Below are 27,708 nucleotides of genomic sequence, written 5' to 3'. Positions count from 1 at the left end.
TGGCGCGCACATGACAGCATGGCAAATCATGGGGCGCCCAGCATGGCACATCATGGGGCACACAGGACAGCATGGCACATCATGGGGCACACAGGACAGCATGGCACATCATGGGGTACATGGCATATCATGGGGGGGCACAGTGCAGGATGGCACATTATGGGGCACGACTTATTACAGTTCTGGTTTCCATCACATGCAGAACATGGAAGGAAAGCGGCTGGGATCTTTCCTCTTCCGGTGCGCTGCTTCTTGCCGGCTCCTCCTCTTCCTGTATATCCTCGGTTATGCCACATACAGGCACCTGGGATGGACAGGAGGGGAGGAGGGGCCGGCGGGGAACACTGAAGAAACCCTTTTGTTTCCTGTACTGCTCTGCATGCGAGAGAAGCGATCACCCTGTCAGCTGCCTGTGACTGACAGGTAGATCGTGGCGGAACCCGAAACACTGCCCTAATGAATGAGTTTTGAATTTAAATTTTGTAATATTAAATGTATTCTTGTTTTACTTGATGGTATATGTGTATTGGGATACAGCCAAAATTATTAGTTTTTTTCTTTTCAATAAATGTTCACTGCAGAACCATAGGCAGCTATATCACTTCACCGTGTGTGTTTCTGCAGAAGTCTTTATGGATAGTCTTGGGGAAACGAACTCTAGCATGCACTGTGATTTTGTGTTTAGGATTAACAAGATTACCAACACAAATGTTTGCATTTGAGTTCTTTAGGGTTCCAGAGTGTACAGCACATTGTGATGTCCTGGGATTCCACCGTGTTCTATAAAACTGAAAAGCGTAAGCACAGGGACACACACAGGTGTAGAACGCTTAACATTTACCAGAGTTTAATGAGCCCTAAATAGTTACAAGGCATTTTTGCTCCATTGATTTATTTTTTATGTAGATGTTAATTACATATCTTCTATCTGCCTAGGATCCTGGCAGTGTGTCATGGAGTCATGTACAAACAGTTGTCTGCCTGGATGCTTCATGGGCTTTTATTAGACCAGTATGAAGAGTTTTTTGTGAGACAAGGGCCTGCTTCTGGCAATGCTTCTACCCAGCCTGATGAAGAAGATGACGACTTGGGTATTGGGGGTCTGACAGGGAAGCAGCTGCGAGAACTGCAAGATTTGGTGAGAGATTTCATTCTAAAAGTATATTTTGTACATATTCATTTTAATGTAAATGGCATCACATACATGGTATATTCATTATGTACTATAATTAGTCCTCAGTTCTCAGATGTCCAAAATGTCAATTTATTGGAAAAAAAGTCCTTAAACTACTAGAAAAATATATCTCTAGGTGGATGATAACATATAAATAGGACCAGCGCTTCTATAATCCACTAGCAAGCTTCTTTTATTCACCAACATTCAAGACTCTTGTAGTAATACTAGACTCTCGCCGGGCTTTATGACCCACACATGTAAGAGTCAAAGCTGTATGTTCCAAAGCAAATGTATGCGGTGTCTTCTATCTTCTCAAGTGTTCACCTTTTAAGGCTCCAAGATGTTCCCAAAACAAAAAACTATATAGGGTGATATGTCCACATACACCATACAATCAATATCTCTTATGGTAATGTGCTCTCACACTGTATATGTGCGAATATATCCATTGTGTAAATCACTGCCCAGAGCCATATGCCAACCTACCCTTATCAAAATAGTACATTCTAGTATTTATCCATCAATAAATCCCCCCCCTTGATCCAGTTGTGCTCCTAATTGCTTCAGTCCTCACAAGATATCAATCAAAAACAAAATGTATAATAAATTGTATTCCTCTTTCCAAAATGAACAAGTATATAAAATATAGACCACCTGCCTTCTGATTTCTAATGTAAGCATAGCAGGAGTTTTGGGAGTGCAAGCAGGAGGTAGTTGAACTGCTGAGAGAAGGACATGATGGATTGTTGCACAATGCCTACAGCTACAGAGGCCGTGAACATTTTTTAAACTTCACCTTTTCAGAAAAAATGAAAAGGTATACTAACACCGTACACTCACCCCAACCCCCTTGTTTATCTTTTGTGGGTAGTGAATCGCAATCGTTGTAGTGACCTGGAGATTTGAAATCCATGCGTTTCTCCCTTTATCTTTCTGCAGCATCTCCAAGACTGATCACCAACGTTGACCACTGAGAAATGCTATGATTTATCCTGGAAGCTTTGCTGAAAGAAGGGGGATAAGAGCAGTGGGGGGGGGGGGGGGGGGCGCTCATTTACTGCTTGTTAAGAATATGTAAAAATTTTGGTGTGTGTGTGAATATATATGTGTGTATATAGGTTTTGACGACATATACAGTTTATGGGAAAACTTTTGCTGATAGGCATAAGCACGGCCGGCATGATCAACTCACTGAAAGAGACAAAAAGATATTGCCCAGGATTGTGACCCGGAATAAGAAAACAACTGCTGCAAAAGTGACTGCAGAGCTCAATCTCAGTCTTTACGGGACTGGGATTGAGTTCTGCAATACTTTTCTCAGCAGTTTTCTTTTTCCTGGTCACGATTCTGCAGAATGTCCTTTTTTGTCTCTTTTGGCCAGCTGACCATGTCGACCGTGCTTATGCTCATCAGCCAATGTTTTCCAGCAAACTGTATATGCCATCATAACCTTTGTTATGGTACCTCGCGAAGCGGCAAATTGGCAACTTCAGTCACAGAGGCACCAGCTAAGCGGCACCAACAGTTTTCCCCCGTTGAAACTCTGTAAGCTCTGACATGACTCCGTATTACTAGCAGCTCACACAGTGAATGATGAAATTGAGGCTTCACACCTGTTTGCTGGCTGTCTCATCACACAGCAGAAGTAAAAGAATGTTAACTCGCTTCCACTTTCAACATTACTTTCACACCTGCAATAAAAAAAAAAAAAAAAAATTATATATTTTCATGTTTGTTTTCACACTCACTGCTGTAGAAATATATCCTGCTTAGGCACATATTAGGCCTTGGTGATGAGGATTTGCCTGTTTGTCTTCCAAAAGCGTCTGATTGAAGAGGAGAACATGTTGGCACCTTCTCTTAAGCAGTTTTCGCTAAGGGTTGAAATGCTGCCATCTTACATCCCTGTGAGGGTTGCTGAGAAGATACTGTTTGTAGGAGAATCCGTTCAGATGTTTGAAAATCAGAATGCAAATATGACTAGAACAGGTATGTTCCAATCTATAGCTAATTTTTTTCAGACTCTGACATTTTAGCTTCTACTGTATGCTGCATATTACACTTGATTAATATGATATATATAGACGATTCTACTGTAGAACCTTTGTGATCTATGGGTACATGGTCAATTAATTGAGCATAATCAACTAGAACAATGTGATATTTTGTGTAAAAAATGATCATTCACTTAGTGGCTATCAGCAGGGCTGTATTTACCATAATCGCTTTTATGAGCCAGGGCCTAGAACATCAGGGTAAAGTCACAGCAATAAAATGTAGTCATTTTATTCTTATTTTCTTTCTCTCTTCTGGCTACCTCTCTTCTGGCTACCTCTCTTCTGGCTACCTCTCTTCTGGCTACCTCTCTTCTGGCTACCTCTCTTCTGGCTACCTCTCTTCTGGCTACCTCTCTTCTGGCTACCTCTCTTCTGGCTACCTCTCTTCTGGCTACCTCTCTTCTGGCTACCTCTCTTCTGGCTACCTCTCTTCTGGCTACCTCTCTTCTCGCTACCTCTCTTCTCGCTACCTCTCTTCTCGCTACCTCTCTTCTCGCTACCTCTCTTCTCGCTACCTCTCTTCTCGCTACCTCTCTTCTCGCTACCTCTCTTCTCGCTACCTCTCTTCTCTCTTCTCGCTACCTCTCTTCTCTGTTCTGGCTACCTGTAGATATATTTGAGCAGATGAGCTGTGGTGGAATGGGGATGTTAGTGACAGTAAAAAGAATTAATATAGCTCAGTAAATCAGAAACCATCTTTCACTTGTTTTTGTGATCTGTACAGTGAATAGTGGTTGATATAAAGCATACATCAGGTTTCTTTCAATAGCACGTTCTAACAGTATCTCATGAAATATTTGCATAATGCAAGCGGCTGAGCTTTTCTAAAAGGACACCATCGTTCTAGTGTGCCTAGAGTTGCATAATGTGAAAGTACACTCTTCCATGTATTTAGCACTTGGAAGCAGATTTTTGGAATTGTTCTATAACACAACTAACAGCTAAAACCAGTTAGAATCTTTTAAAACCTTTGTGCAGAGACAAATAACCCTCGAACCCCTCGTGTAGTGTATTGTTACTGTCTTGTCTCATGTTATGTCCCCCTGCTACTGTACAGCGCTGAGCATACCCTTTGGCGCTATATAAATACTGTATAATAATAAGAAATAAGAAAAAGAAAAAGTTTTCAAGAGCACTGGCATAGAGTGGGTGTGGATTACGTGAGATACATGAAAACTAGTCACAAAAATCTTCTAAACCCCCATTACATGCAGCATTTTTGAAAGCGTATGTCAATGAAGAAAAAATATATGCAGTACATCTCTGTACAGAAAATACCCGTTTATCTAACAGAAATGAACTCAGCTTTTAGGCTCAGGGAAACACAGCACTGTGGAATGAGTGTTGGCAGCCCTTTCCAGCTGTCTTTTGCTAATCTACTCAACCATTTCCACTCTTCGTTCTCTGCAGTATAGAGTCTAATCTTTCTGTAGTCCAAAATAACTAGGGGGGATACATTGCCTCTTTGAGATAACACAGTAAGCGTTTGGAGGACATAAGTTACCTTTGGGATCTTGACGTAACCAACTGGTATGTCTTTGTGCTCATCAAACAGATATAACAAAATTGCTTTCAATGATATAGTTAGAGGCCCTTCCCTTGGACTGTCACAAAGCAAGTAAAGCCACCATGCAAAAGGTTGTGAATAGACGCAACAAAAAAAGACATTTATTCCTTGCAGATGTTTTTTTTTTTTTAAGTTTTCCTCTCTCCAGCACTCCCCTTCCTGTGGCCATGCTAAGGGAAGTTTAAATCCTCTGCCCTTTCTTATTTCTGGAGTTCTAACTCACCTCCCTACCCATATGACACTAGAAATCTTCAGAGTAAAAAAAATGAATGTAATTTGCCACAAAATATACACGAGATTTCCCAAGAAGGCACTAGGTATGTAGCCTTCCCAGGATTCATCTGTGATGTTCTGGCCTCCTCATCTATGAGGTTCTGGTTACATTGCATTTTAGCTACAAGTGCCTCTAGAGACAAGGAAGGGTCTGCTTTAACAGATGGAGAGAGAGCAAATAAGAGAAGTTCATTATTTATTTGCATGCACTTTAACAGCAATATCAGCCTCGAAGTACTCTCACGGCAGCCTTAGAAGCGAACACTTGTCCACAGTTACCCAATATGTTGCTTGAGTTTCTGTGATGGCATGCAGGTATTCAAGAGGTGTAGTAGCTTGATAGGTTTTGGAAGTTAGTTGTCATTTCTAAGGTTTGTACATGATGGTTCTTCTAGGTGCCATAGGTTCTGACGAAGAGGGCAAGTCCCTTTTGAAACTTGTAAACTGGTTAATGCTGGGTACCTGCTTACTCATGTATTTTGGATTACTTTCAGCTTCAAAGACTGCTGCGGGGATACTTCATGGGGGCTGGTTCATATCAGATGTAGTCCAGTGCTTTTTTTTAATCAGCATCAAAAATGCATGTACAGTGTTTTTTATGTATTCCAATGGCCCTAATTCACACCAGTGTAGTACGTTCCAGTACAATCAACAAAAGTAGCCATGCCGCATTATTTCCTGTATGGAACGCATCTGGAACACGGCAAAACATCAAAAACGCACCAAAATGCACGTGTTCTGAATTGAGATGAAGGAATAAAATTAACATATGAACACATAAAAAAGCACTTGAATGCATCAAAAACGCACAGGTAGAAACGCATTGAGAAGGCAGATATTTTGGTGCTAACCAGCCCTTAGGCTAATGTTGCTGTTAACTGATGCAATGCAGATTTTACAATATTTTCATAAGTAGATTTATGTATTTTTATCACCAATAAATGACATCCACTGCTAAACTATGTCAATGCTGTGGGATATCTTTGTATTTTGTTCAAGGTTGTGCTGTTCCTATTACTAATTGTGAGGGCTGGAAGTCCCCCATTAACATGTATGGAAAAAAAAAGGATCATAATGGAAGAGGATTTCTGTTTGATTATTGCTTGTGGTACATTGCTTTATTAAAGAAAGCCAGAAGTACCAAACAATCTTTATTTTCTTTGTTTGATCTTTGTGCTTCCTAGGCTCCATACTGAAAAACCAGGAAGATATATTTGCTGCAGAATTACACAGGTTAAAACAACAACCTTTGTTTAATTTGGTGGATTTTGAGTCTGTTCTTGACAGGATCAGAAGCACAGTTGCAGAGGTATCGTACAAAATTTAAAAAAATTTCATTATTGTATGGCATTATTTTGGCACGCTGAAGAATTATATTAGTGTCATTGTAAAAGGTTAATATTCATAAGCAAAATAAGATCATAAGAATGAAACTTGTGTAGGCCTTCTACTACTGTTTGTATGATTCACATCTGTCCATAACGTAAAATTTAAATGTACACTAAAGTGGAAGAAGAACCTAGCTATGACTATTTTAATAATATTTCACCCCCCTTATCCTGCCTAACCTACTGTATATTAAAAAATGATGTGTACTTGCCTATATTTAATCTGCTCCAGTTTGGTCACATGGTCCTGCAGCTTCGGCTTCCGTGTCAGTGAGCGGCTGCTGCAGGGTAGAGAAGGGATTGCCGACATCAGCTGGGCTACAGGAGCCTATGAAGGGACATCATGGTTCTCGAAATGGACAGCCATTGTCAAGCACTCCCTGACACAGACGTGAAGGATCATGTGAATGGATAGGAGCATATTGAAAATTGATAAGTACACAGATCTTTTTTTATACAGGTTAGGCAGAATAGAGAGGAGGAAGGTACATTTTCAAAAATAGATAGTTTTCCTCTATTTTAAGATCTTTGCAAAGTGTGTGTGTGTGTGTGTTTTACAAACGTGTTTGAAGCATCATTCACCAATTGCCACTTTTCACACTGTAACTTGTGTGGCAGAATAGAGACAACTGGTAAATGTGATACACATTCAGTATTACTTGAGTTACAGATCTTTCCACAACTGAATGTACTCCAGATCTTTATGTAATTTGGTTCATTTGGGATTTGATCCACCTTTCCTGAAATCTGTACTGGACAAACTTTAATAATATCTTATTTGTTGTAGCACTTGTGGAAACTCATGGTAGAAGAATCTGATTTAATAGGCCAATTAAAGGTGAGTGTGTGTGTGTGTTTTTTTATATATTTACACAAGGAATATGGGATTGGGTTACTCTGAATCTGTTTAACTGCTTTCCGACCGCCCTATAGCAGAAATACTGCTGCAGGGCTGCGCAAAATCGTGTGTGTGTGTGTGTGTATATATATATATATATATATATATATATATATATATATGTATATGTATATGTGATTTTGTATTTCCGGGTAGGGGTCGCGTGTACCACCCTACCCACGCCACCATTGGCTGCTTCAGCTGTCGATCACCAGGTCCTGGCTGGAGATTCCCACCTGGCGATTTGCCGAGGAATTCTGACACAGAAGAGGTCTGTAAGTAAACAATACAGATCTCTCCCCTGTCCACTTCAGCACACTGCTTTGTATTGCTCTGCATAGTAGAGCAATACAAAGCCGCATGCTTACACAGTAAAGCACACACAGACAACACAGTAAAACCGCACACAGCACATGGTTAACCCTTTGATCGCCCCAGATGTTAACGCCTTCCTGCCCAGTGCCATTAGTACAGTGTCAGTGCTTTTTATTGGCATTGACCACTGTATTAGTGTAACTGGGGATGCCAGTGGCAGTTAGTGTCAGAATGCCCGCCGCAGTCCCGCTATAAGTCAATGATTGTCGCCATTACTAATATTTAAAATAAATTCCAGTATATATATATATACCGCCATTTGTAGATGCTATAACTTTCACGTAAACCAATTTACACGTATTGGGATTTTTTTTTTTTTTTAACAAAGACATGCAGCAAAATACATTTTGGCCTAAATTTCTGATGAAATTTTGATTTTTTTAAAAAATTTTTTACTGGATATGTTTTATAGCAAGAAGTAAAATTTTTTTATTTTTTTTTTTAAATTGTCAGTCTGTTTTTATTTATAGCACAAAGAATTAAAAATGCACAGGCGATCAAATACCACCAAAAGCTCCATTTGTGGGGAAAAAAAAGACATAAACATTTGGGTGCAGCATTGCATGACCGCGCAATTGTCAGTCAAAGTTATGCAGCACCGTATCGTAAGGGGGGGGGGGGGTAAATCCTCTGGAGGGCAAGTGGTAAACTGCACTTTAACAAACTGACTATAACATAAAACATGTCATTAAAAATGACTTTTCTGTTTCAGTCATTATCCTTCTGCGTTTTCTTAAACTTAAAAAAAATTATTGGAAGCCAGCTACTCCGTAACTGTGGAAAACACTTCTTCTTCTGGGGTCCCTCTATCTCCTGCTTACATATTGAGAAATAGAGCACAGAAATAGGATTGCTTACATAGATTCCTAATTGTTTGGCAGCAGGGTGACCATGCACAGGAAATTGTTCTGGGTGTCTGATGTAAGAGATTGTCGGCTGACCCAGCTTTACATACAAAAAATTGAGTAGGTCATAGTTACTATATACAGCAAAAAACAGACGATGCACTGGTGCCCCAATAAATAATCAACAGACGTTTCCTATGTGAATAAATTGCTTATGGGGGAGATTTACTAAGACTGGTGCACGCAAAATCTGGTGCATCTCTGCACAGTAACCAATCAGCTTCCAGGTTTTATTGCCAAAGCTTAGTTAAACAAGTTGATGTTAGAAGCTGATTAGTTACTATGCTCCAGATTTTTTGTGCACCAGTCTTAGTAAATCTCCCCATATGTGTCCCTTAAAGTGTATCTATATACTTACTGATAAATTGCACCAATTGAAATACAGTACATACAGGAAATGTACATATACCATACAGTTGTTGGCACAACTTTTGAAATTCAAGAGAGCAATACACAAACTTTATTTTGATTTCTGTGGTGGTCTTATATTTGTGGTGTACTTGATGATAAAGAACATTTTGGTGAATTACAGCACTGGAGTTATGGTCACATGCATTATTGGTACAGCAGCACAGCATCTGTTTTTTTACTTGTTTTTCGATTCACATGAGGGAATGCATGTTAGATGCTAGCATCAGCAATGTAGGGTATTGAGCACATCAGGTGAGTAGCGCTGGACTACATTTTAAGTTTTATACAGCAAACCTATTCTTTTACCAAAAAACTAGAGAAACATCTTTGTTTAGACTGGCTTACTAATTTCAAGTTCAATTCCAGGAAAAAATGAAATGTAAATGGCGCATTGTACTTCAGTTACCTTACTCTTCAGTCTTTATTCCAAACACGTTTCTGGTAGAGTAATGTATCAAAGTACCAGCTTCCTCTGTGAGCAAAGTTAATATCCTGCTCTTGGGACCAAAGCTTTTTAGCCCACTTGTGTTCTTGGGCTCTGCTCCCCTCACCGCTCATGTGAGTTCTCCTGCCTCTGGAGCCTCTGAAAAAGGACTCATTCGCTGGAAGTGTTGTCTCCACCAATGGGAGGTGTCCACATCATGCAGGTAGTGATGTAGATACCCAAAGAAGGGCCCCAGAAGATGAAAGAGGCATTGTCATGTGACTGTGGCTTCAGGTAAGTAAAATGGGCATTTGGTTAGATTTTTTTTTTTTTTCACACAAGCGGAGTAGGTTGGGAGGAAGGCTTGCTAATACCCTGGAGTTAGGTTTCAGTGGGATTAGTTAAGGCCCCAATCATACTAATGTGATTTCTCCTATGTCTGCCATTGAGGTGCAATGCACAACAATGGAAATCACAATATTCTGTGTGGTGCCTGTTGACATCAGTGCAGCATGGGACAGAGCAATGTATTTTTTTTTTTTTTTTTTTTTTTTACATAAAGGTGCAGTTGCTTATTTTGGTGCAGCAAAGTGCATTTTTGGCCCTATAGACTTCCATGGGAATGCATATAAAATGCAGCAGCAACACTAATGTGAACCTAGGCTAATGGAACTTTTTAATTTATTTTCTTTATTTTTGTTTTAAACCAGAGAATTACAGCTGTATTATGAGTAGTCGCTATGGACAAAAACGTTCCATTCTTTGCACTCTCAGTAGTATCCTACTGGATTTTTATTATCATAATGCTGTTTTCTTGCAAGAAGAAAATGGTTTAAATTCCATTTCTATCATTTTATTTTATTGTTTGTATTACATAGTTTAACATTTTGTCTATGTAAGCTGCCATCAAAATGTGTTTTTGTCTTGAATTCTTTATACCTTGGTATTCATGAATGAGTAGTGAGAAAACAAAGTATAAATATGTAATATTAAGGCTCAACTCCAGGATATTGGGCTATTCGAGAGATATTGCTTACTATTTCTTATATATTAGGAGACAAGAATCTGTTTCAGGAAATTACAGTAAGATATTGCTAGTCATGAAAATGTGTCTGACACCGGTTTATAGGTGTCTGCTTGTCTAATCTAACCTAGTGGAAGTAAACGTCTCTAGTCAATCCCCCAGCGTAATATCCTTCCCTGCCAGTCTTTGCTGGCCCATCTGGAGAGTCATGGTGTCTATATTACTTCTGTATTTGTTCTTTTTACAGAATATTAAAGATTTCTACCTGCTAGGAAGAGGGGAATTATTCCAGGCATTCATAGACATAGCCCAGAACATGCTGAAAACACCACCAACTGCGGTGACAGAACATGGTGAGTGCTATATATGAGGTCTCTATTCCAGCCGATAGGCTGCAAATTCTTATATGTGACAAACTGCCTTCTTTCCCTTTCAGATATTAATGTGGCATTCCAGTTATCAGCACATAAAGTTTTACTTGATGATGACAACCTTTTGCCGCTGCTCCATTTAACCATTGATTACCATGGAAAAGAACATAAAGGTGTGTGCTTTATACATCTATATAGACATTGTATATTAATTGCTGTCTCTTATCGGCCATATGTTGTCTTAGCAGCCATTTACTTGAGGTTGCACACCTTTTTATTGTTTTATAGTCTTGTACCCTCTGCATGTTGAAAATAGTGATTGATTTAAGCCAGGAAAAGTATATATATATTACACTTTTATACTTTTTTTTTTTTTTTTTAACTAAGTTCTATTTACACGCTGGGACTTCTGGTAAGGAAGCCATGCACTACCTTTCCATTTGTCTAACTAGCAATCCATATGGATTCATGTGAGCTAGCGGTTGTGTCCCTTTTTATTAATTGGTCATTTTTGCCATTAGACTAAGTTACACAGGCTGTTCACAGCATAGCTGTAAAGCACTGTAGAAAACATAGTGTTAACCTTTATCATGCCACTTGCTGGATACAAGTGATAAATATAGAATAGTTCAACAGAAACTTTTTTTTTTTTTTTTTTTTTTGCTTAAAGTTGTTTTTTTGTTGTTGTGTTTTTTTTAGCTACTATGGTATAATTTATACAATTATTAATATTGAATTTAAAAATATTTCCATGCAGTATTAAAATATCAAGTGGTTCTAAAGCCTAAACCTCTTTTAGCTGAATGCATTCCTTGTATAAGGTGAAAAATGTTTAGGTAAAAGCATAGCCCCCTCACTTGATGCAGCGCTGTGCCCATCTGCAGTGGCTTTCTCCTCTCACGTCCCAATCTCACAGGATTTGCTGAAGCAACAGGAGCCTTTGGCTCATGCTACTGTCAGTCAAATCCTGTGATGGGGGTGGGGCCAAGCCACTCTGTCTGTCTATGGACACAGACAGCGCATCTCGAAATCAAGCTTGCAGGTGTGCTATTTCACAGAGCAGGTAAGTATAAACCTGTTTTTATTATTTAAAAACTGAGTTTACAATCCCTTTCAGTGTTAGATGGAGTTTGAAGTATCTCCCAAGGGTGCTTATTTCATGCAAGCAGTTGATTAAGCTAAGTTTAAAATTTGGATTATATTACAGTAATCAGTGGAGCCCCTAACCCACCCTCTGATTTTGTCTTTTGACTGAGTAGAAAAATTAGGAGTAGCAGTGACATTCTAGGGGACAATAGGAACACTTGTTCTGAAGATAACTGTCTAAGAGAAAATTTCCCCTTGCTTTGGAGAGATTCCTCTCACTTTGTCTTCAGGCAGTGGTGTATTTAGGTTTTGTGCTGCCCTAGGCAACACAAACAGTTGGCTGCTCCCCCGGCTCCCCTCACTCCACTCTTCTGCCTGCATCCCAGCCCCGGTGCCCCTTGAATCCTCAGTGTGACGCAGATCAAACAGCGTCGTTTCTTCTGAGGGGTGCCGCTGCCCAAGGCAAATACCTTGTTTGCCCCGTTGTAAGTACACCCTGTCTACAGGACAGGAAATGAACAGTAATCTCTCCAATGGGATGCAAACAGCTAAAAAAAAATTTGCATGTGTTCTAAACCAGCCCTGCACTATCCAAGACAACAACAAAAATGTGATAGAATTTAAATTCTAACTCTCATTAGTCCCTGAATTCCTTCCAGTGGTATTAAGTGTTGAGTGGAGGTTTTTTTTTTTTGTTTTTGTTTTTTTTTTAAACCTTGTGCAGTGTTAGGGCAGGGGTGATATATAGTTACCTTTCTGTAGACTGAAAATTATAGCTTTCATAAAGTGTATCGAAAGCCCACATTTTTTTTTTCTCCATGTCAGATTGAGCAGGGGAGAGTAAAAACTGCTTTGGGGGACACTAGGCTGCACTTCATTTCCGGTAGCCTTAAAGCGGAACTACTCCCAAAAGGGGAAGTTCCATTTATATGTATCCTCCCCCTCCACTGCCACATTTGCCACCTTTTTTTTGGGGGGTGGGTGCTGGATTTTGACAGGTACATACTCCCACTTCACGGTCAGAATGCCACGCAGCCTTCTGGGACACTTCACAGGTCCCAGAAGACAGTAGGACCATTCACAAAGCGCACAAGGCTTCACTAGCAGGTTCCCTTACTTCAGCTTGGGTGAGGACATCGCTGGATCCATAGACAGGTAAGTGTCCTGATATTACAAGTCAGCACTGTGAAGGAAACAGGTGTCCCCACTGAAAGATTTCCCCTCTATTCCTGTTCTAGTGGCAACTCAGAAATTTGGCTTTACCCTCAGTTTCCATCGCTGTGACATCAGGGGCGGACTGACAACTCATGGGGCCCCTGTGTCCTTCCCAAACTCAAAAAAGCCTATGAAAAAGGTACCTGGGGCATCTCATGGGGCCCCTACTGACCCTGGGCCCTCAGGCAGTGCCCGAGTTTCCAAATGGTCAGTCCGCCCCTGTGTGACATTGGTGATCGAGACAATTACAGAGAGTGGATTTCCCTAACAGACTTATAAAAACCTGACAGTGGTTCTAAGCTCTTCAAATCAAAAAAAAAAAAAAAAAAGTATTTCCCGTAAATTGAGGGACACAGGAAGACTTCTACTTTTGCCTACAGGAAGTTTGGACACTAGACAAGCTCCGGATAAATCCCCCCTCTTACCAGCATGCCAGTTTTTTGCTTTGTGTCCTAGAAGGATGGATGTATTTTTTCCATCTCTGCTGACAAGATAATTCCCTACAACACTGCTGGAGGTTTCTCCTCTAGTAAGGGGTCCAGGGCTGCTCGCCTGCTAATTGGGTCCCTGTCAGCTGCCTGGAGTCATGCATGTCCTCTGATTTAAAGTCTACTCCGTCCTTGAAAATCTACTCTTCTCCATCGTGTTTGTCTAGGTCCTCCGCTCCTTTTTGGCTGGAGTTTTTACAATGGTCATACAATACTTTGACCCTTAAAATCCTTTAAGGGACATAGGTCCCTCCCCTGTATGCTCTTTATACTGCTTTTGCTACAAAAGTCAGGCATGTCAATAGTAGGAGGGGTTAACCATGAGGTGTATTACAATTTTTTTGGTTTGCCAATGCCAAACCTTCCTGAAGGTGGCAGTATTACCCAGATGTTAATATCTTCCTGTGTCCCTCAATTGACTCCTAGAAAAGGATTTTCTGTTGAGTACAAAATTCTTATTTTTTGGATTATCTTCTAATTGCATTCATATGAACATGATCTGTATCTGTCTGTAGATCTGTCCCAGCCTCGGGATGCTGCGTCACGTGACACGTCTCCAAGGGAGGCCCCTACTTCAGGCTGGGCTGCACTCGGACTGTCCTATAAGGTGCAGTGGCCTCTTCACATTCTCTTCACTCCGGCTATATTAGAAAAGTGAGTCTTCTAATGTGATCTTGTAGCATGATCATATAGTAGCTTACAATCATTGAATCCTGTAATATGATACATTTTTGCTGACTGATTGTTTAAAGCGCTGGTGCTATAGAAACCACTAACATTTCATCAGTAATCAGAACAATGGAAGATTACTTTATCACTTTTTTTATGCCACTGCTTTCAAACTATTCTTTTTTGCGTGACATTCTAGTTTTGCTTCACCTTTCGAAGGGTTCAGCAGCCAGTTTAGCTTACATTACAACATTAAAAATACTTTCTGGAACCAGCCAAAGCTTGTATACAGGACTGGTTCATGATTTCTGTCTATTTTAGACATATTTGGGATAAAGCCTATTATGCCTTAAAAAGGCTGTTTGTGTAGGTAATATGTTTATACAAAGTACCTTAACCGTGTCCCGTCCGCCCTATAACAGAAATACTGCTACAGAGTGGCATGGGTGCGCAAAATCTTGTGTGTGGGTGTATGTATATGTGTATGAGATATAGATATATATATATATAAAATATTATTATTATACAGGACTTGTATATGATTATGTATGTGATTTTTCAATTCCAAGTAGGGGGCGCAGGATCTACCCGTGCTGCCATTTACGGCCATGGCTCTCAATCACCGGGTCCCGGCCAGTGATTACTTGCCAGCGCCGGTGATTTCCGAGGATCTCCGACGGGGAGGAGTTTTGTTTACTAACAGTTCTGCTCCCTGTCCGCTTGGGCACACTGCTTTTTGGGTGGCAGCCATCCAAAGCAGTGTGAGTACAGCAAAGCACACTGACACCGCCCTCTAGTAAAACACTCCCAGCACATAGTTAACCGATTGCTCCTCATGTTAACCCCTTCCTGCCCAGTGCCATTAGTACAGTGTCATTGTGTTTTTTGTTTTTTTGTTGTTTTTTTTTAGCACTGATCACTGTATTGTCATCACTGAGGATGTCAGTGACACCAAGTCAGTTCCACCCAGTGTCAAAATGTCCGACACAGTCCTGCTATAAGTAAAAATTAAAAAAAAATCCCAGTGTATATATACTGCCATTTGTAAAAGCTATAACTTTCACGTAAACCAATTAATTTACTCATATTGGGATTTATTATAGCAAAGATATGTATCAGAATACATTTTGGCATAAATTTATGCTGAAACGTGATTTTTAAATTTTTTTTACTGTACATGTTTAATAGCAAAAAGTCAAAAATATATTTTTTTTTCCCGCAAAATTGTTGGTCTTATTTATTATAGTGCAAAAAAATAATGCAAAGGCGATCAAATACCACCGAAAGAAAGCTCAATTTGTGGGGAAAAAAGGGCGTAAATTTAGTTTAAGTGCAGTGTTGCATGACCGCGCAATTGTCAGTTCAAATAACGCAGCGCCATAACGCAAAAAAATGGCCTGGTCAGGAAGGGAGGTAAATCCTCTGGAGGCCAAGTGGTTAAAGAACATTAATCCCTTACCAGCTATGAGGGGCAAATGGTGTGGATTTTAGCATTTGGCTTTTAGGCCCGTATACCATGAATGGGCCATTTGTTTATGCGGTTGGAGCAACCAGGTGCTGCATGCAGCCCATGTATGTCTATGGTGATGCAGCGGCTTCATGAAAACAGCCACTCATCCTAATTTGACAGTCATGCGAGTGAGCAGCCCCGAACGCAGACGGTGAGCGTCTAGGGCCAATTACTTGCACGCCTGTCAAATTAGGACAGGCAGCTATGTCTATGCAGCTGCTGCTTCACTATAGGTGTACAGTATATGGGACGGCTGAATGCAATACGTGGGGGCTCCAGTGCCATAAACACCCATTTGCAGTATAAGAGCAGTCTATGCAGTAAAAGAAAACACTTCAGTGATCCCATGGAGTGTTTTGGGTTTAAGGCTGGTTCTCACCATGCCCACATCTGAATCTCACATAAACACGCTGTGCATCCCTGTGCAATTCCCATGCAGTTCTGTGTGGTGCGATTTCAGCCTATCCATTTTGAATGTGCTGAAATCACAACGCACTAAAATGCGCGGCTCAGGGAGTGCGCAGCGTGGCGATCAGCGAGGGACACAGCGGATCACCGATCATGGAAAGAACCGAAGATGTCGGGTCGGTCATGTGATCAGCTGTGTCCAATCACAGCTGATCGCATGTAAGCAGGGAAATGCTGGTTATCAGCATTTCTCTCCTCTCGAGCTGTCACGCTGACAGCTCGAGAGGAGAGACGGTAATCTGCTTTCCATGGAGGGGACATGTACGCTGATCATCAGGGCACTGATGATCAGTGTTGCCCCAGCAGTGCCACCTGTCAGTGCTCATCAGTGCCTCCTGCCAGTGCACATCAATGCCACATATCAGTGCCCATCTGAGCTGCCTTTCAGTGTCACCCATCAGTGCCAGTCAGTGCCACCTATCAATGCCTATCAGTGCCAGTCATTGCCGCCTGTCAGTGCCGCCTATCAGTGCCATGTATCAGTGCTGCCTTTCAGTGCCCATCAGTGATGCCTGTCAATGGCCATCAGTGCCACCTACCACTGCCTCCTCCTCAGTGCCCATCAGTGCCCATCACTGCAGCCTCATTAGCGCACATCAGTGAAGGAGAAAAATCACTTATTTACAAAATTGTATAACAAAAACTAAGAAAAAACTTTTTTTTTCAAAATTTTCAGTGGTTTTTGGTTTAAGAAAAAATAAAAAAACCCAGAGGTGAATAAATACCACCAAAATAAAGCTCTATCTGTCACAAAAAAAATGATAAAAATTTCATATGGGTACAGTGTTGCATGACTGTGCAATTGTCACTCAAAGTGCAACTGCGCTGAAAGCTGGAAACTGCCCCGAGCAGGAAGGGGGTATAAGTGCCCTGTAGGCTTGTGGTTAAAGAGCGGCACCGTAGACTTGAATGAGAGGTGTTGAAAGGCTTCAAGCTCCTCCTGACTCGACAGGAGGCTTCAGTTTTGAAGTGAGGTGATGCTAACGCTTCATGTTTTGATAATGTGAGCAGCACTGTGTGCTGCCCACAAGTATTATTTGCATAGGTATGCATTAAAAACGCCCCTCAAACACCTGCTTTCAATGCCAATGTTAACTAGGCCTTACAGGTTATATGTGTGTATTAAAACAGGAGAGAACCACATCGTGAAACATAAATCCTAGAATTACAGCAGCTCAGTAAAATGTCAGAGGCTAAATTGTTGTAAGATCACCCCAGCTTCTAAACTGAATAGTGAATGTAACATTACTGAAGTATGCCTAACCTTTGCAGAGAATTAGAAATAAGTCCGTGTGATTTATGTCCTGCATGTCTTTGTCTTTATGTAGGTACAACGTGGTTTTCAAATACTTGCTGAGCGTTCGCCGGGTGCAGTCAGAACTGCAGCACTGCTGGGCTCTTCAGATGCAGAGAAAACATTTGGAATCCAACGAAACGGACGCCATCAAGTGGCGGCTGAGGAATCACATGGCCTTTCTGGTTGATAATCTTCAGTACTACCTACAGGTGGGAAATACCGTGTCGGTAGCTGAAATGTATGTATTTGACAAGTGACAGTGAGTGGAATCAAAGAAATATTATTGTATTACATATTAATAAATGAAGACTTTCTGTCAGCAGTTTTAGTAAATAACAGTTGAATTTGTAATCGAGTATAAGGGTCTCCTAGGTTCACACCTTTCCACGTGTGGTCTTCTGCATGTTTATGTGCATTGATGCTTGTTTTCACCTGGGTTTACAGGCATATTTTTTTTTTGTGTGTGTTTTGTGCTACCTGTTGGGATATTTTGGCCAATAAAATGATGAGTAAGTTGAGGTTGCTTTGGGAGGGGCTGATTACCATGCCCTGGAAATGCATCAAAACATATTCCATGCATTATCCTGCTCTGCCAATGTCATCAACAGAGCTGACAGCTTGCATTGTCCCACTAAAATAGACCAACATAGGGCAGACGTGAACTAAAAGCAAAGCTGTGTGCATGCAGTGGTGTGTGCGCCAACATGAACCTGTAATTGCAGAGCTGTAAATGCAATCGAACTCCAATGAGAAAGAGGATTTAGGAAGATTTCATTTGAACCACTCATCAGAGGAGGCTCAGTGTATGAGGAATAGATCTAGTTCTTCTTAGAATAGCACATTTATTTCACATCCACAACTTGCCCTGTCAAAGCGTTAGAAGAAACAACATAAAATGAGGATGCTACGTACAGGACACCAACGTACAGAATCTGTGTATTTTGAGGCTGTCTAGTTCTGTCATTTTCAGCTGTGCTTTCAGGAGCATTTTTGGAGTGATGAAATGTGTGCTGCATGGATGCCATTTGTATTACTTACAGTACGTAAAATGCAAGAATGAACCATTTCTATTTTGTTTGCGGGTGGGCTGCTCTTTGTGTACCAGTGATTCAAATCCCCTTCTCATCACCCCTTTGAAGTGTCTAACGTGGAGCTGCATGTTTGCAGACCGGTGATTACCATGTGACTTCCATGAGAGAAGTGGCACAAGGCATAGGGGGGAAGCTTCATAAGCTGGTGATCACCCAGATCTGAGATATGGACTTAGAAGGATGATGGAAGGGAAGGTATTTTGGGTCACTGGTGCACAAACGTACACTTCACCTTTGGGGAAAAAAAAAGGAACTCCAGTGGGCTTTTTTTTTTCTTTGTTTTTTAAAGGTCAGCAGCTACAAATACTGTAGCTGGTATTGACTTTCTGCTATTTCATAGCCAGCTTCTCACTGCACATGTGTGAGGTTGTACTGCCCTGTCAGATTGGTGATGCAATCTCCTGGGAAATGTGATATGTCCCAGGAGGTTGCGGGGGGGCCAAACGTTTATGTAATTCTTCCCTAGGCGAGAATTGTGGTAGTGGATTCCTGTTCAAAATGGTAAAGGAGGAAGGGGAGAGGCTGATTAGTGGTACTTTAATGTTTATGTGAAGGTCTGCTTTAACTTTGCCAAAGATAACAAGAAATGTCCTTTTCCGTTAGGTTGATGTGCTAGAATCCCAGTTCTCCCAGCTGTTACAGCAGATAAACTCCACACGGGATTTTGAGAGTATTCGTCTGGCCCATGACCACTTTCTCAGCAACCTTCTGGCACAATCCTTTGTTTTATTAAAACCAGTAAGTACAAAATGTCAGAACCCTGGCAGAGTCATTCATTGTATTTATTCTTCGGTGTATTCAGAGACGCTACATTAATTTTGCAGGTTTTCCATTGCCTGAATGAAATCTTAGAATTGTGCCACAGTTTCTGCTCTCTGGTCAGCCAGAACCTGGGTCCCCTAGATGAACGTGGGGCAGGCCAGTTGGATGTCCTTGTAAAAGTAAGTTGATTTTCCTAGTGAATTAGTAGGCTTTAGTGGACAATGTTGTGTGACATGACCTTACTGTGTCTTGTAGGGATTTAGTTGCCAGTCTTCATTACTCTTCAAAATACTCTCCAGCGTCCGAAACCATCAGATTAATCCTGACCTAGCTCAGCTGCTTCTGCGACTAGACTACAACAAATACTATACACAGGCAGGAGGCACATTGGGAAGGTAAGACCAGACACGCTTACAGTCATCTTCTGCTATCTTCTAGAACTGACCTCTCTTGCACAAGATTGGCATTTTGCAGTGTGGCTTTAAATGGAATATTTGTGGAAAAGTAGCAGCAGTTTTAGGAGGTGTAGTCAGGTCAGGAATCGCTGCTAGCAGGCAGCAAAGTACCATGGGATGTGTAGTCCTTAGGAATTGAAAGTAAATGGCAAAGAAGCTGCGAAGCATGCAGGGAGCCCAGGAAGTTGTGGAAAGAGACGGCCAGCAGACAGGCAGAACTCACAACATGAAAGGAGATTTTTCAAGTGTATACTGTGTTGTCCAAAATGATTATTATAGTGTTGATGGTTTTTTAATAATCTTACAGACATTTCACATTATTTGCTCCTTCTTTTATCTTCAGGAACTGACCTGACAAGAATTGAACTTTTCAATGTGGCTGTAAATGGGATGCTTTATGGCAAAGCATGCTTTAGGGCTCACGTCAGCTGGGGTTTATGTCAAATGCAAATTGTCTGAATTATACATTTGTTTATAAAGGAAATCCCCACTTAGGTTTTTTTTTTGTTGTGTCTGTATGTGGTAATGCAGGGATTTGGGAGTGTTTTGATCTCTCATTTTAATTGTTTGATTATTGTTTCTGTAGGGATCAGTTCAGTATATAGAACTAGTATAAAAATCAGCTTAACAGCATCTTTTTTTTTTTTTTTCTTTTGGAGCAAGTGCACTGCATGTAGCTTAATTGCCAGTTTTATTTTTTCCAAATGATCTACAGTAAGCATGTTATGTACAGGCGTACCTCGGTTTACGAATTTAATTTGTTCTGTGGGACTTTTTGTATTGCAAAAAATTAATAAACCGAAACATGGTTTCCCATAGGAATGCATTGAAAACCAATTAATCCATTCCGGAGGTCAGAAAAAAGTTAAAGAAAAAAGTATTTTATCTGTACAGTACTATGCTTTTATAAAGAGTTTTGAACAGAGACATGATTAAAAAACAATTCATAAATGCATTGAAAACCAATGTAATCCGTTCGTATTGTGAAAAAAAAAAAGTAAACTGAAGCATTATTTTCAATAGATTTTTATTCGTAAAACGAAAATTACGTTAACCGAGGCGTTTATAAACCGAAGTACGCCTGTATAGTCATAGTTGATATGATGGTCCTGTGGTGACCTCTAGTGGAAGACTGGTAGAAAGAAACTAGTATATCTGTTCTAGCATGGTAATGCTTCACTTCTCTTCCCTTCTTTGTTTATGACTTCTTGTGGGTTTATATTGTATCATGGTGTGTATATATACATCTATGATGATATTGAAAGGTCACAAATAAAAAAAAAAAGCAGCACATGTTTGTTTAATCAGTTGAGTTCTCACAGTTATACATCTCCTATGGACCAAATGATTTTTTACATTTCTGCTTTAAAAAAAAAAATTTTTTAGCAGCCCTAGTTCACATATGTGTGAATTGGATGCGTTTTTGATCCGCATCCGATTCGCTTAACATGTGACCCTGCAGCCTTTTCAATGGAGCTGGTTCACATGTGCAGGCTGGCCGTAGGTTTGTTTTCAAAAAGAGTCTGGTACAATTTTGAGCCCAGTTCAGGTTCCAATTTCCATTGTCCTTGCTTAGCCCCACTTGACTTTTGTTCTGGGAGCAGGATGGGAAGTTCTCATCCCGCTGCTGGAACACAGTGCTGCATGTACTATGTACACATTGCACACAGCTGCTTCAACTGTTAGTGAAGCAAATAGTTTAAAATAGTTTGTTTGGACCAAGCTGCTTCAAAGTTAAATGAAACATGGAGATCAGACTTGACTAGGGCTAGATTTGGGTAAACTAAGTATTAATAAGGAAATGGGAACATATTTCATTTAAAGCAGAAGGGGACTATACTTACAGTATCTCCCAGAAGTGAGTCCGCCCCTCACATTTCTGTAAATATATTATTCTATCTGTTCATGTGACAACACTGAAGAAATGATGCTTTGCTCCAATGTGACATAGTGAGTGTACAGCTTGTATAACAGTGTAAATTTGCTGTCCCCTCAAAATAACTCAATACACAGCCATTAATGTCTAAACCACTGACAAAAGTGCGCACACCCCTAAGTGAAAATGTCCAAATTGGGCCCAATTAGGCATTATCCCTTCCCTGTGTCATGTGACTCGTTAGTGTTACAAGGTCTCAGGTGTGAATGGGGAGCAGGTGTGTTAAATTTGGTGTTATCGCTCTCACTCTCTCATACTGGTCACTGAAAGTTCAACATGGCACCTCATGGCAAAGAACTCTGATGATCTGAAAAAAATAATTGTTGCTCTACATAAAGATGGCCTAGGCTATAAGAAGATTGCCAATACTCTGAAACTGAGCTGCAGCACGGTGGCCAAGACCATACGGCGGTTTAACAGGACAGGTTCCACTCAGAACAGGCCTCACCATGGTCAACCAAAGCAGTTGAGTGCACGTGCTCAGCGTCATATCCAGAGGTTCTCTTTGGGAAATAGACTTATGAGTGCTGCCAGCATTGCTGCAGAGGTTGAAGGGGTGGGGGGGCAGCCTGTCAGTGCTCGGACCATACGCCGCACACTACATCAAATTGGTCTACATGGCTGTCGTCCCAGAAGGAAGCCTCTTCTAAAGATGATGCACAAGAAAGCCCGCAAACAGTTTGCTGAAGACAAGCAGACTATGGACATGGATTACTGGAACCATGTCCTGGGGTCTGATGAGACCAAGATAAACTGATTTGGTTCAGATGGTGTCAAGCGTGTGTGGCGGCAACCAAGTGAGGAGTGCAAAGACAAGAGTGTCTTGCCTACAGTCAAACATGGTGGTTGGAGTGTCATGGTCTGGGGCTACATGAGTGCTGCCAGCACTGGGGAGCTACACTTCATTGAGGGAACCATGAATGCCAACATGTACTGTGACATACTGAAGCAGAGCATGATCCCCTCCCTTCGGAGACTGGGCCGCAGGGCAGTATTCCAACATAATGACCCCCAAACACACCTCCAATACGACCACTGCCTTGCTAAAGAAGCTGAGGGTAAAGGTGATGGACTGGCCAAGCATATCTCCAGACCTAAACCCTATTGAGCATCTGTGGGGCATCCTCAAACGGAAGTTGGAGGAGCGCAAGATCTCTAACATACACCAGCTCCGTGATGTCGTCATGGAGGAGTGGAAGAGGACTCCAGTGGCAACCTATGGTGAGCTCCATGCCCAGGAGGGTTAAGGCAGTGCTGGAAAATAATGGTGGACGCACAAAATATTGACACTTTGGGCCCAATTTGGACATTTTCACTTAGGGGTGTACTCACTTTTGTTGCCAGCGGTTTAGACAATAATAGCTGTGTGTTGAGTTATTTTGAGGGGACAGCAAATTTACACTGTTATACAAGTTGTACACTCACTACTTCACATTGTAGCAAAGTGTAATTTCTTCAGTGTTGTCACATGAAAAGATAGAATCAAATATTTACACAAATGTGAGGGGTGTACTTGTGAGATACTGTACCTCCTCTCTAGCAATGTGATGTCCACGAGGGGTCCCCCGCCGGCATCTTCCCTCCAATTGCTGATCTTCAGGCACCTGCATTTCCCGTTGTGTGATGATGTTATTCTTCCTCATGGGCAGGAGTCGGTCATCCTGCCACACAGTGTGTTCTGGTGACTTAAGCGGAGCTGCACATGCGCATCTTAATCTACACACCTGTAAGTGCAAATCTGTGAAGCAGGTAGGTATGGTGTATTTTATTGCAGAAAAGACATTGCGCATGTCTCTTCTATGATAAGTATCCTGCCTGCTCACAAGTTGTGGTCATAACGCCTTCAGCTCCCCTTTACATAAACTTGTCATGTTGCGTTAACTGAAATGCTATGTAGATTGAAGCGCATCCCTTTATTCTGCAGAGGAATGATGATCACTCTATCTCTGAACTGTTTATAGTGTCAGAGGGTTGTTATGTTCTTTGATTGCAGCAGCTGTAATAGGTTGTTATTTACACAGCAACAAGGGGGGACTGACAACTCATGGGGCCCCTGTGTCCTTCCCAAACTCAAAAAAGCCTATGAAAAAGGTACCAGGGGCATCTCATGGGGCTCCCTACTGACCCCTGGCCCTCGGGCAGTGCCCAAGTTTCCAAATGGTCAGTCCGCCCCTGCACAGCAACTCCGCCTGTAATTTTGACAGCTGAAATTTGCTGGTAAATGTGTGGGTGGGGGATCTAAGGAAGGACAGGGCATACTATGCATGTCCTGTGTAGTTTTGATTAAAGTGGAACTGCACTTTTTCAATTGACATTGCTATTTAGTAATGCTAGTAGCATAGGGATTACAAATAGTCAAAGTATATCATATTTACTTGCTTTAAACTGTTTTGTTTTTTTTTACATTTCCTCAGTTACTTCCTAGTGTCCATGCCTAGGCGAATGATGTCATACATCCCAGGAGTCTTAAGGAGAGAAGGGGTTTTCTTAGCTAAGCACCTCCTCCTGCATGCCTGAGCTAAGGGTAGATGGATTTAGGATGTAAATACTGCATGAATCATCTGCCTTTACTGAAGATGGTCACAGCCAGAAATGCTAAGGAGTGTTTTTCAAAGTGATTTCTCAGCAAAATAAAGCATGGAGACATGGGTGGATGGGGGGAGTTCCTTTGCATATTAAAAATGAATTAAATAGCGCTTTTGGTTTGTGGTGCTCAAATACAGTGTAGTTTTGCTTTACATTTTTTCGGTGTCCAAAAAATTAAAGCCAGCTAGTTAGAAGGCTGCCTTGCATATGTACTCACAACTGTTGGCATTGGCAGTATTGCTTACACACTGTTAACGTTTTAAAGAATAAGTATCCTTTATTAAATGCTGTCTTTTTTTATGTTTCCAGTTTTGGATTGTGAATAGCATCACCAGAAGAAGAAATCCAGAAGTCATCAGCTACAATCTTTGTAAATAGGAGCAGGCAAAAAAAAAAAAAAAACGCTGTTTAAGCATTATCATTAAAAAAAACAAAAAACTTGTGTAATAAATGCTTTATTTCTACTATAGTTGTGGTGACATTTGGTATTTGAGCTGATTTCCTCTGTGCTTTCTGTCTTCATAATGTAATTTTTCAGTGGTCATCATAATGTAATATTTCAGTGGTTATCAGACTGGTGCTGCTTTCTAGTTTTCTAAGCGGTATTACCACAGCTCAGATGCAGTTTGAAACATTGAAGACATGACCTATGTAGTGGGCTCTTATAAAGTTGGGACTCGCTATGGTATTCTAAAATATTGAATTTTTTGTTTTGCAGATTCTTCTGACTTCTATACTTAAGACAGTGATCATAGAATATAATATTGTGATTTTGCATTCAGATAGAATATGAATACAGTGGGGCAAAAAAGTATTTAGTCGGCCACCAATTGTGCAAGTTCTCCCACTTAAAAAGATGAGAGAGGCCTGTAATTGGCATCATAGGTAGACCTCAACTATGAGAGACAAAATGAGAAAAAAAATCCAGACAATCACATTGGCTGATTTGTAAAGAATTTATTTGCAAATTATGGTGGAAAATAAGTATTTGGTCACCTACAAACAAGCAAGATTTCTGGCTCTCAAAGACACCAGAAACAAAATTGTAGACCTGCACCAGGCTGGGAAGACTGAATCTGCAATAGGCAAGCAGCTTGGTGTGAACAAATCAACTGTGGGAGCAATAATTAGAAAATGGAAGACATACAAGACCACTGATAATCTCCCTCGATCTGGGGCTCCACGCAAGATCTCACCCCGTGGGGTCAAAATGATCACAAGAACGGTGAGCAAAAATCCCAGGACCACATGAGGGGACCTAGTGAATGACCTGCAGAGAGCTGGGACCAACGTAACAAAGGCTACCATCAGTAACACACTACGCCGCCAGGGACTCAGATCTTGCAGTGCCAGACATGTCCCCCTGCTTAAGCCAGTAAATGTCCGGGCCCGTCTGAAGTTTGCTAGAGAGCATTTGGATGATCCAGAAGAGGATTGGGAGAATGTCATATGGTCAGATGAAACTAAAATAGAACTGTTTGGTAAAAACACAACTCGTCGTGTTTGGAGGAGAGAGAATGCTGAGTTGCATCCAAAGAGCACCATACCTACTGTGAAGCATGGGGGTGGCAACATCATGCTTTGGTGCTGTTTCTTCGCCCAGGGACCAGGACGACTTATCCATGTACAGGACAGAATGAATGGGGCCATGTATCGTGAGATTTTGAGTGCAAACCTCCTTCCATCAGCAAGGGCATTGAAGATGAAATGTGGCTGGGTCTTCCAACATGACAATGATCCCAAACATACCGCCTGGGCAACGAAGGAGTGGCTTCGTAAGAAGCATTTCAAGGTCCTGGAGTGGCCTAGCCAGTCTCCAGATCTCAACCCCATAGAAAACCTTTGGAGGGAGTTGAAAGTCCGTGTTGCCCAGCGACAGCCCCAAAACATCACTGCTCTAGAGGAGATCTGCATGGAGGAATAGGCCAACATACCAGCAACAGTGTGTGCCAACCTTGTGAAGACTTACAGGAAACGTCTGACCTCTGTCATTGCCAACAAAGGATATATAACAAAGTATTGAGATGAACTTTTGATATTGACCAAATACTTATTTTCCACCATAATTTGCAAATAAATTCTTTCCTAATCAACCAATGTGATTGTCTGGATTTTTTTTCTCATTTTGTCTCTCATAGTTGAGGTCTACCTATGATGCCAATTACAGGCCTCTCTAATCTTTGTAAGTGGGAGAACTGACTAAATACTTTTTTGCCTCACTGTATATATAGCCATGCAACACCATAAATTTAAAATAAATCCTTTATAGATATAGTTTATAGATATAATTTTTTTTTTAAATTTAAAAACACAGTGGGTATAGAAAAGAATCACCCCCTTTAAAATAATCACATTTTGTTGCTTTACAGCCTGAAATGAAGACAGACAGTTTCTGTTTTATCCAGCTGTATTTACTTATAACATCCAAGTGAAAGATATAATGCCAACATATCAGAAATTGTTTTTAAAAAATACGTAATAATTACTAATTAAGTATAGTGTGTCTAAACACTTTCTTAAATACTGTAGGAAAGATCCTTCATTACAGTTCTGGGGGATTGAAGAATTCAACAATTATTGGAGGGGGAAAAATAAGATCAAAACTTATAGATAGGTGACAAAGTTTTAAGCTGATACAGCCATTTTGACTCCTAACTGGTTGAACATTGATTTTGACCTGAATTGCTTCATTAGCAATTAGAGGTATGTATAGTACAATAAGGGGGTTTTTGCACTATGTATGTGTAATTACTCATTGTGGAGGATGGCTTAAATAGGGATTAACATATGAGTTCTCATTTCTACTAAGGGGTTTTATGTTCTATTTGATACTTTCATTGCGGAGGCATTCTCTCATTTTACCACTAGGCGGTACGTAAAAAAAAAACAAAACAAAACTCATGGGTATAATTTAGGTCCCTTCTTTTAATTCCTTAATGATTCTGGGTTCAATAGGTTTTTATATACTAATAGATAAGTGTATTGTTTATTAGTACTGATTGATGTTCATTAGCAGTGTTACATCACCTTTTCAATTCATTTATTTAGGTTTTTATATACTGTATTTTATTAAACCTTCTATAATCCATAGATGTCTCACTAGAAGTGGGCATGTTTGTATCCATTTAAATTCTATATAAACTGGTTTTATTTTATGGGTTCACAGGGATGTTGGATTCCTATCGGCTGATGCCCGGGACATGTAGTGCTGGGCAGGTAGTTTATTTCTACCTTTAGCCCTGCTGCGGGCAAGTAGCAGGGTGCACCTATCAGGT

The 27,708-nt window shown here is 40.8% G+C and overlaps 1 protein-coding gene across 2 annotated transcripts in view; it reads left to right on the top strand.

The window, feature by feature from the left end:
- Positions 1–24,902, top strand: part of TUBGCP4 (tubulin gamma complex component 4) — a 47,028-nt gene extending 22,126 nt beyond the window's left edge. The window contains exons 7-18 of one of the 2 annotated variants that reach the window (XM_089676398.1): positions 937–1,138; positions 3,001–3,166; positions 6,259–6,383; positions 7,250–7,300; positions 10,747–10,852; positions 10,936–11,043; positions 14,175–14,313; positions 17,635–17,812; positions 19,298–19,432; positions 19,519–19,635; positions 19,712–19,851; positions 24,743–24,902. In XM_089676398.1, the coding sequence (XP_089532524.1) occupies positions 937–1,138; positions 3,001–3,166; positions 6,259–6,383; positions 7,250–7,300; positions 10,747–10,852; positions 10,936–11,043; positions 14,175–14,313; positions 17,635–17,812; positions 19,298–19,432; positions 19,519–19,635; positions 19,712–19,851; positions 24,743–24,755 (1,480 nt within the window). In that variant the 3' untranslated portion in view covers positions 24,756–24,902. Of the gene's footprint in view, positions 1–936; positions 1,139–3,000; positions 3,167–6,258; positions 6,384–7,249; positions 7,301–10,746; positions 10,853–10,935; positions 11,044–14,174; positions 14,314–17,634; positions 17,813–19,297; positions 19,433–19,518; positions 19,636–19,711; positions 19,856–24,742 lie in introns of those variants that run through there. The other variant, XM_089676399.1, reaches the window with a different exon arrangement.
- Positions 24,903–27,708: the final 2,806 nt, after the last annotated feature.

Source organism: Staurois parvus, unplaced genomic scaffold (assembly GCF_062004578.1).
Source record: "Staurois parvus isolate SC_StPar_1 unplaced genomic scaffold, SC_StPar_1.0 ptg000168l, whole genome shotgun sequence".
Taxonomy (NCBI): Eukaryota; Metazoa; Chordata; class Amphibia; order Anura; family Ranidae; genus Staurois; species Staurois parvus.
This window is presented reverse-complemented; position numbering and strand designations above follow the sequence as displayed.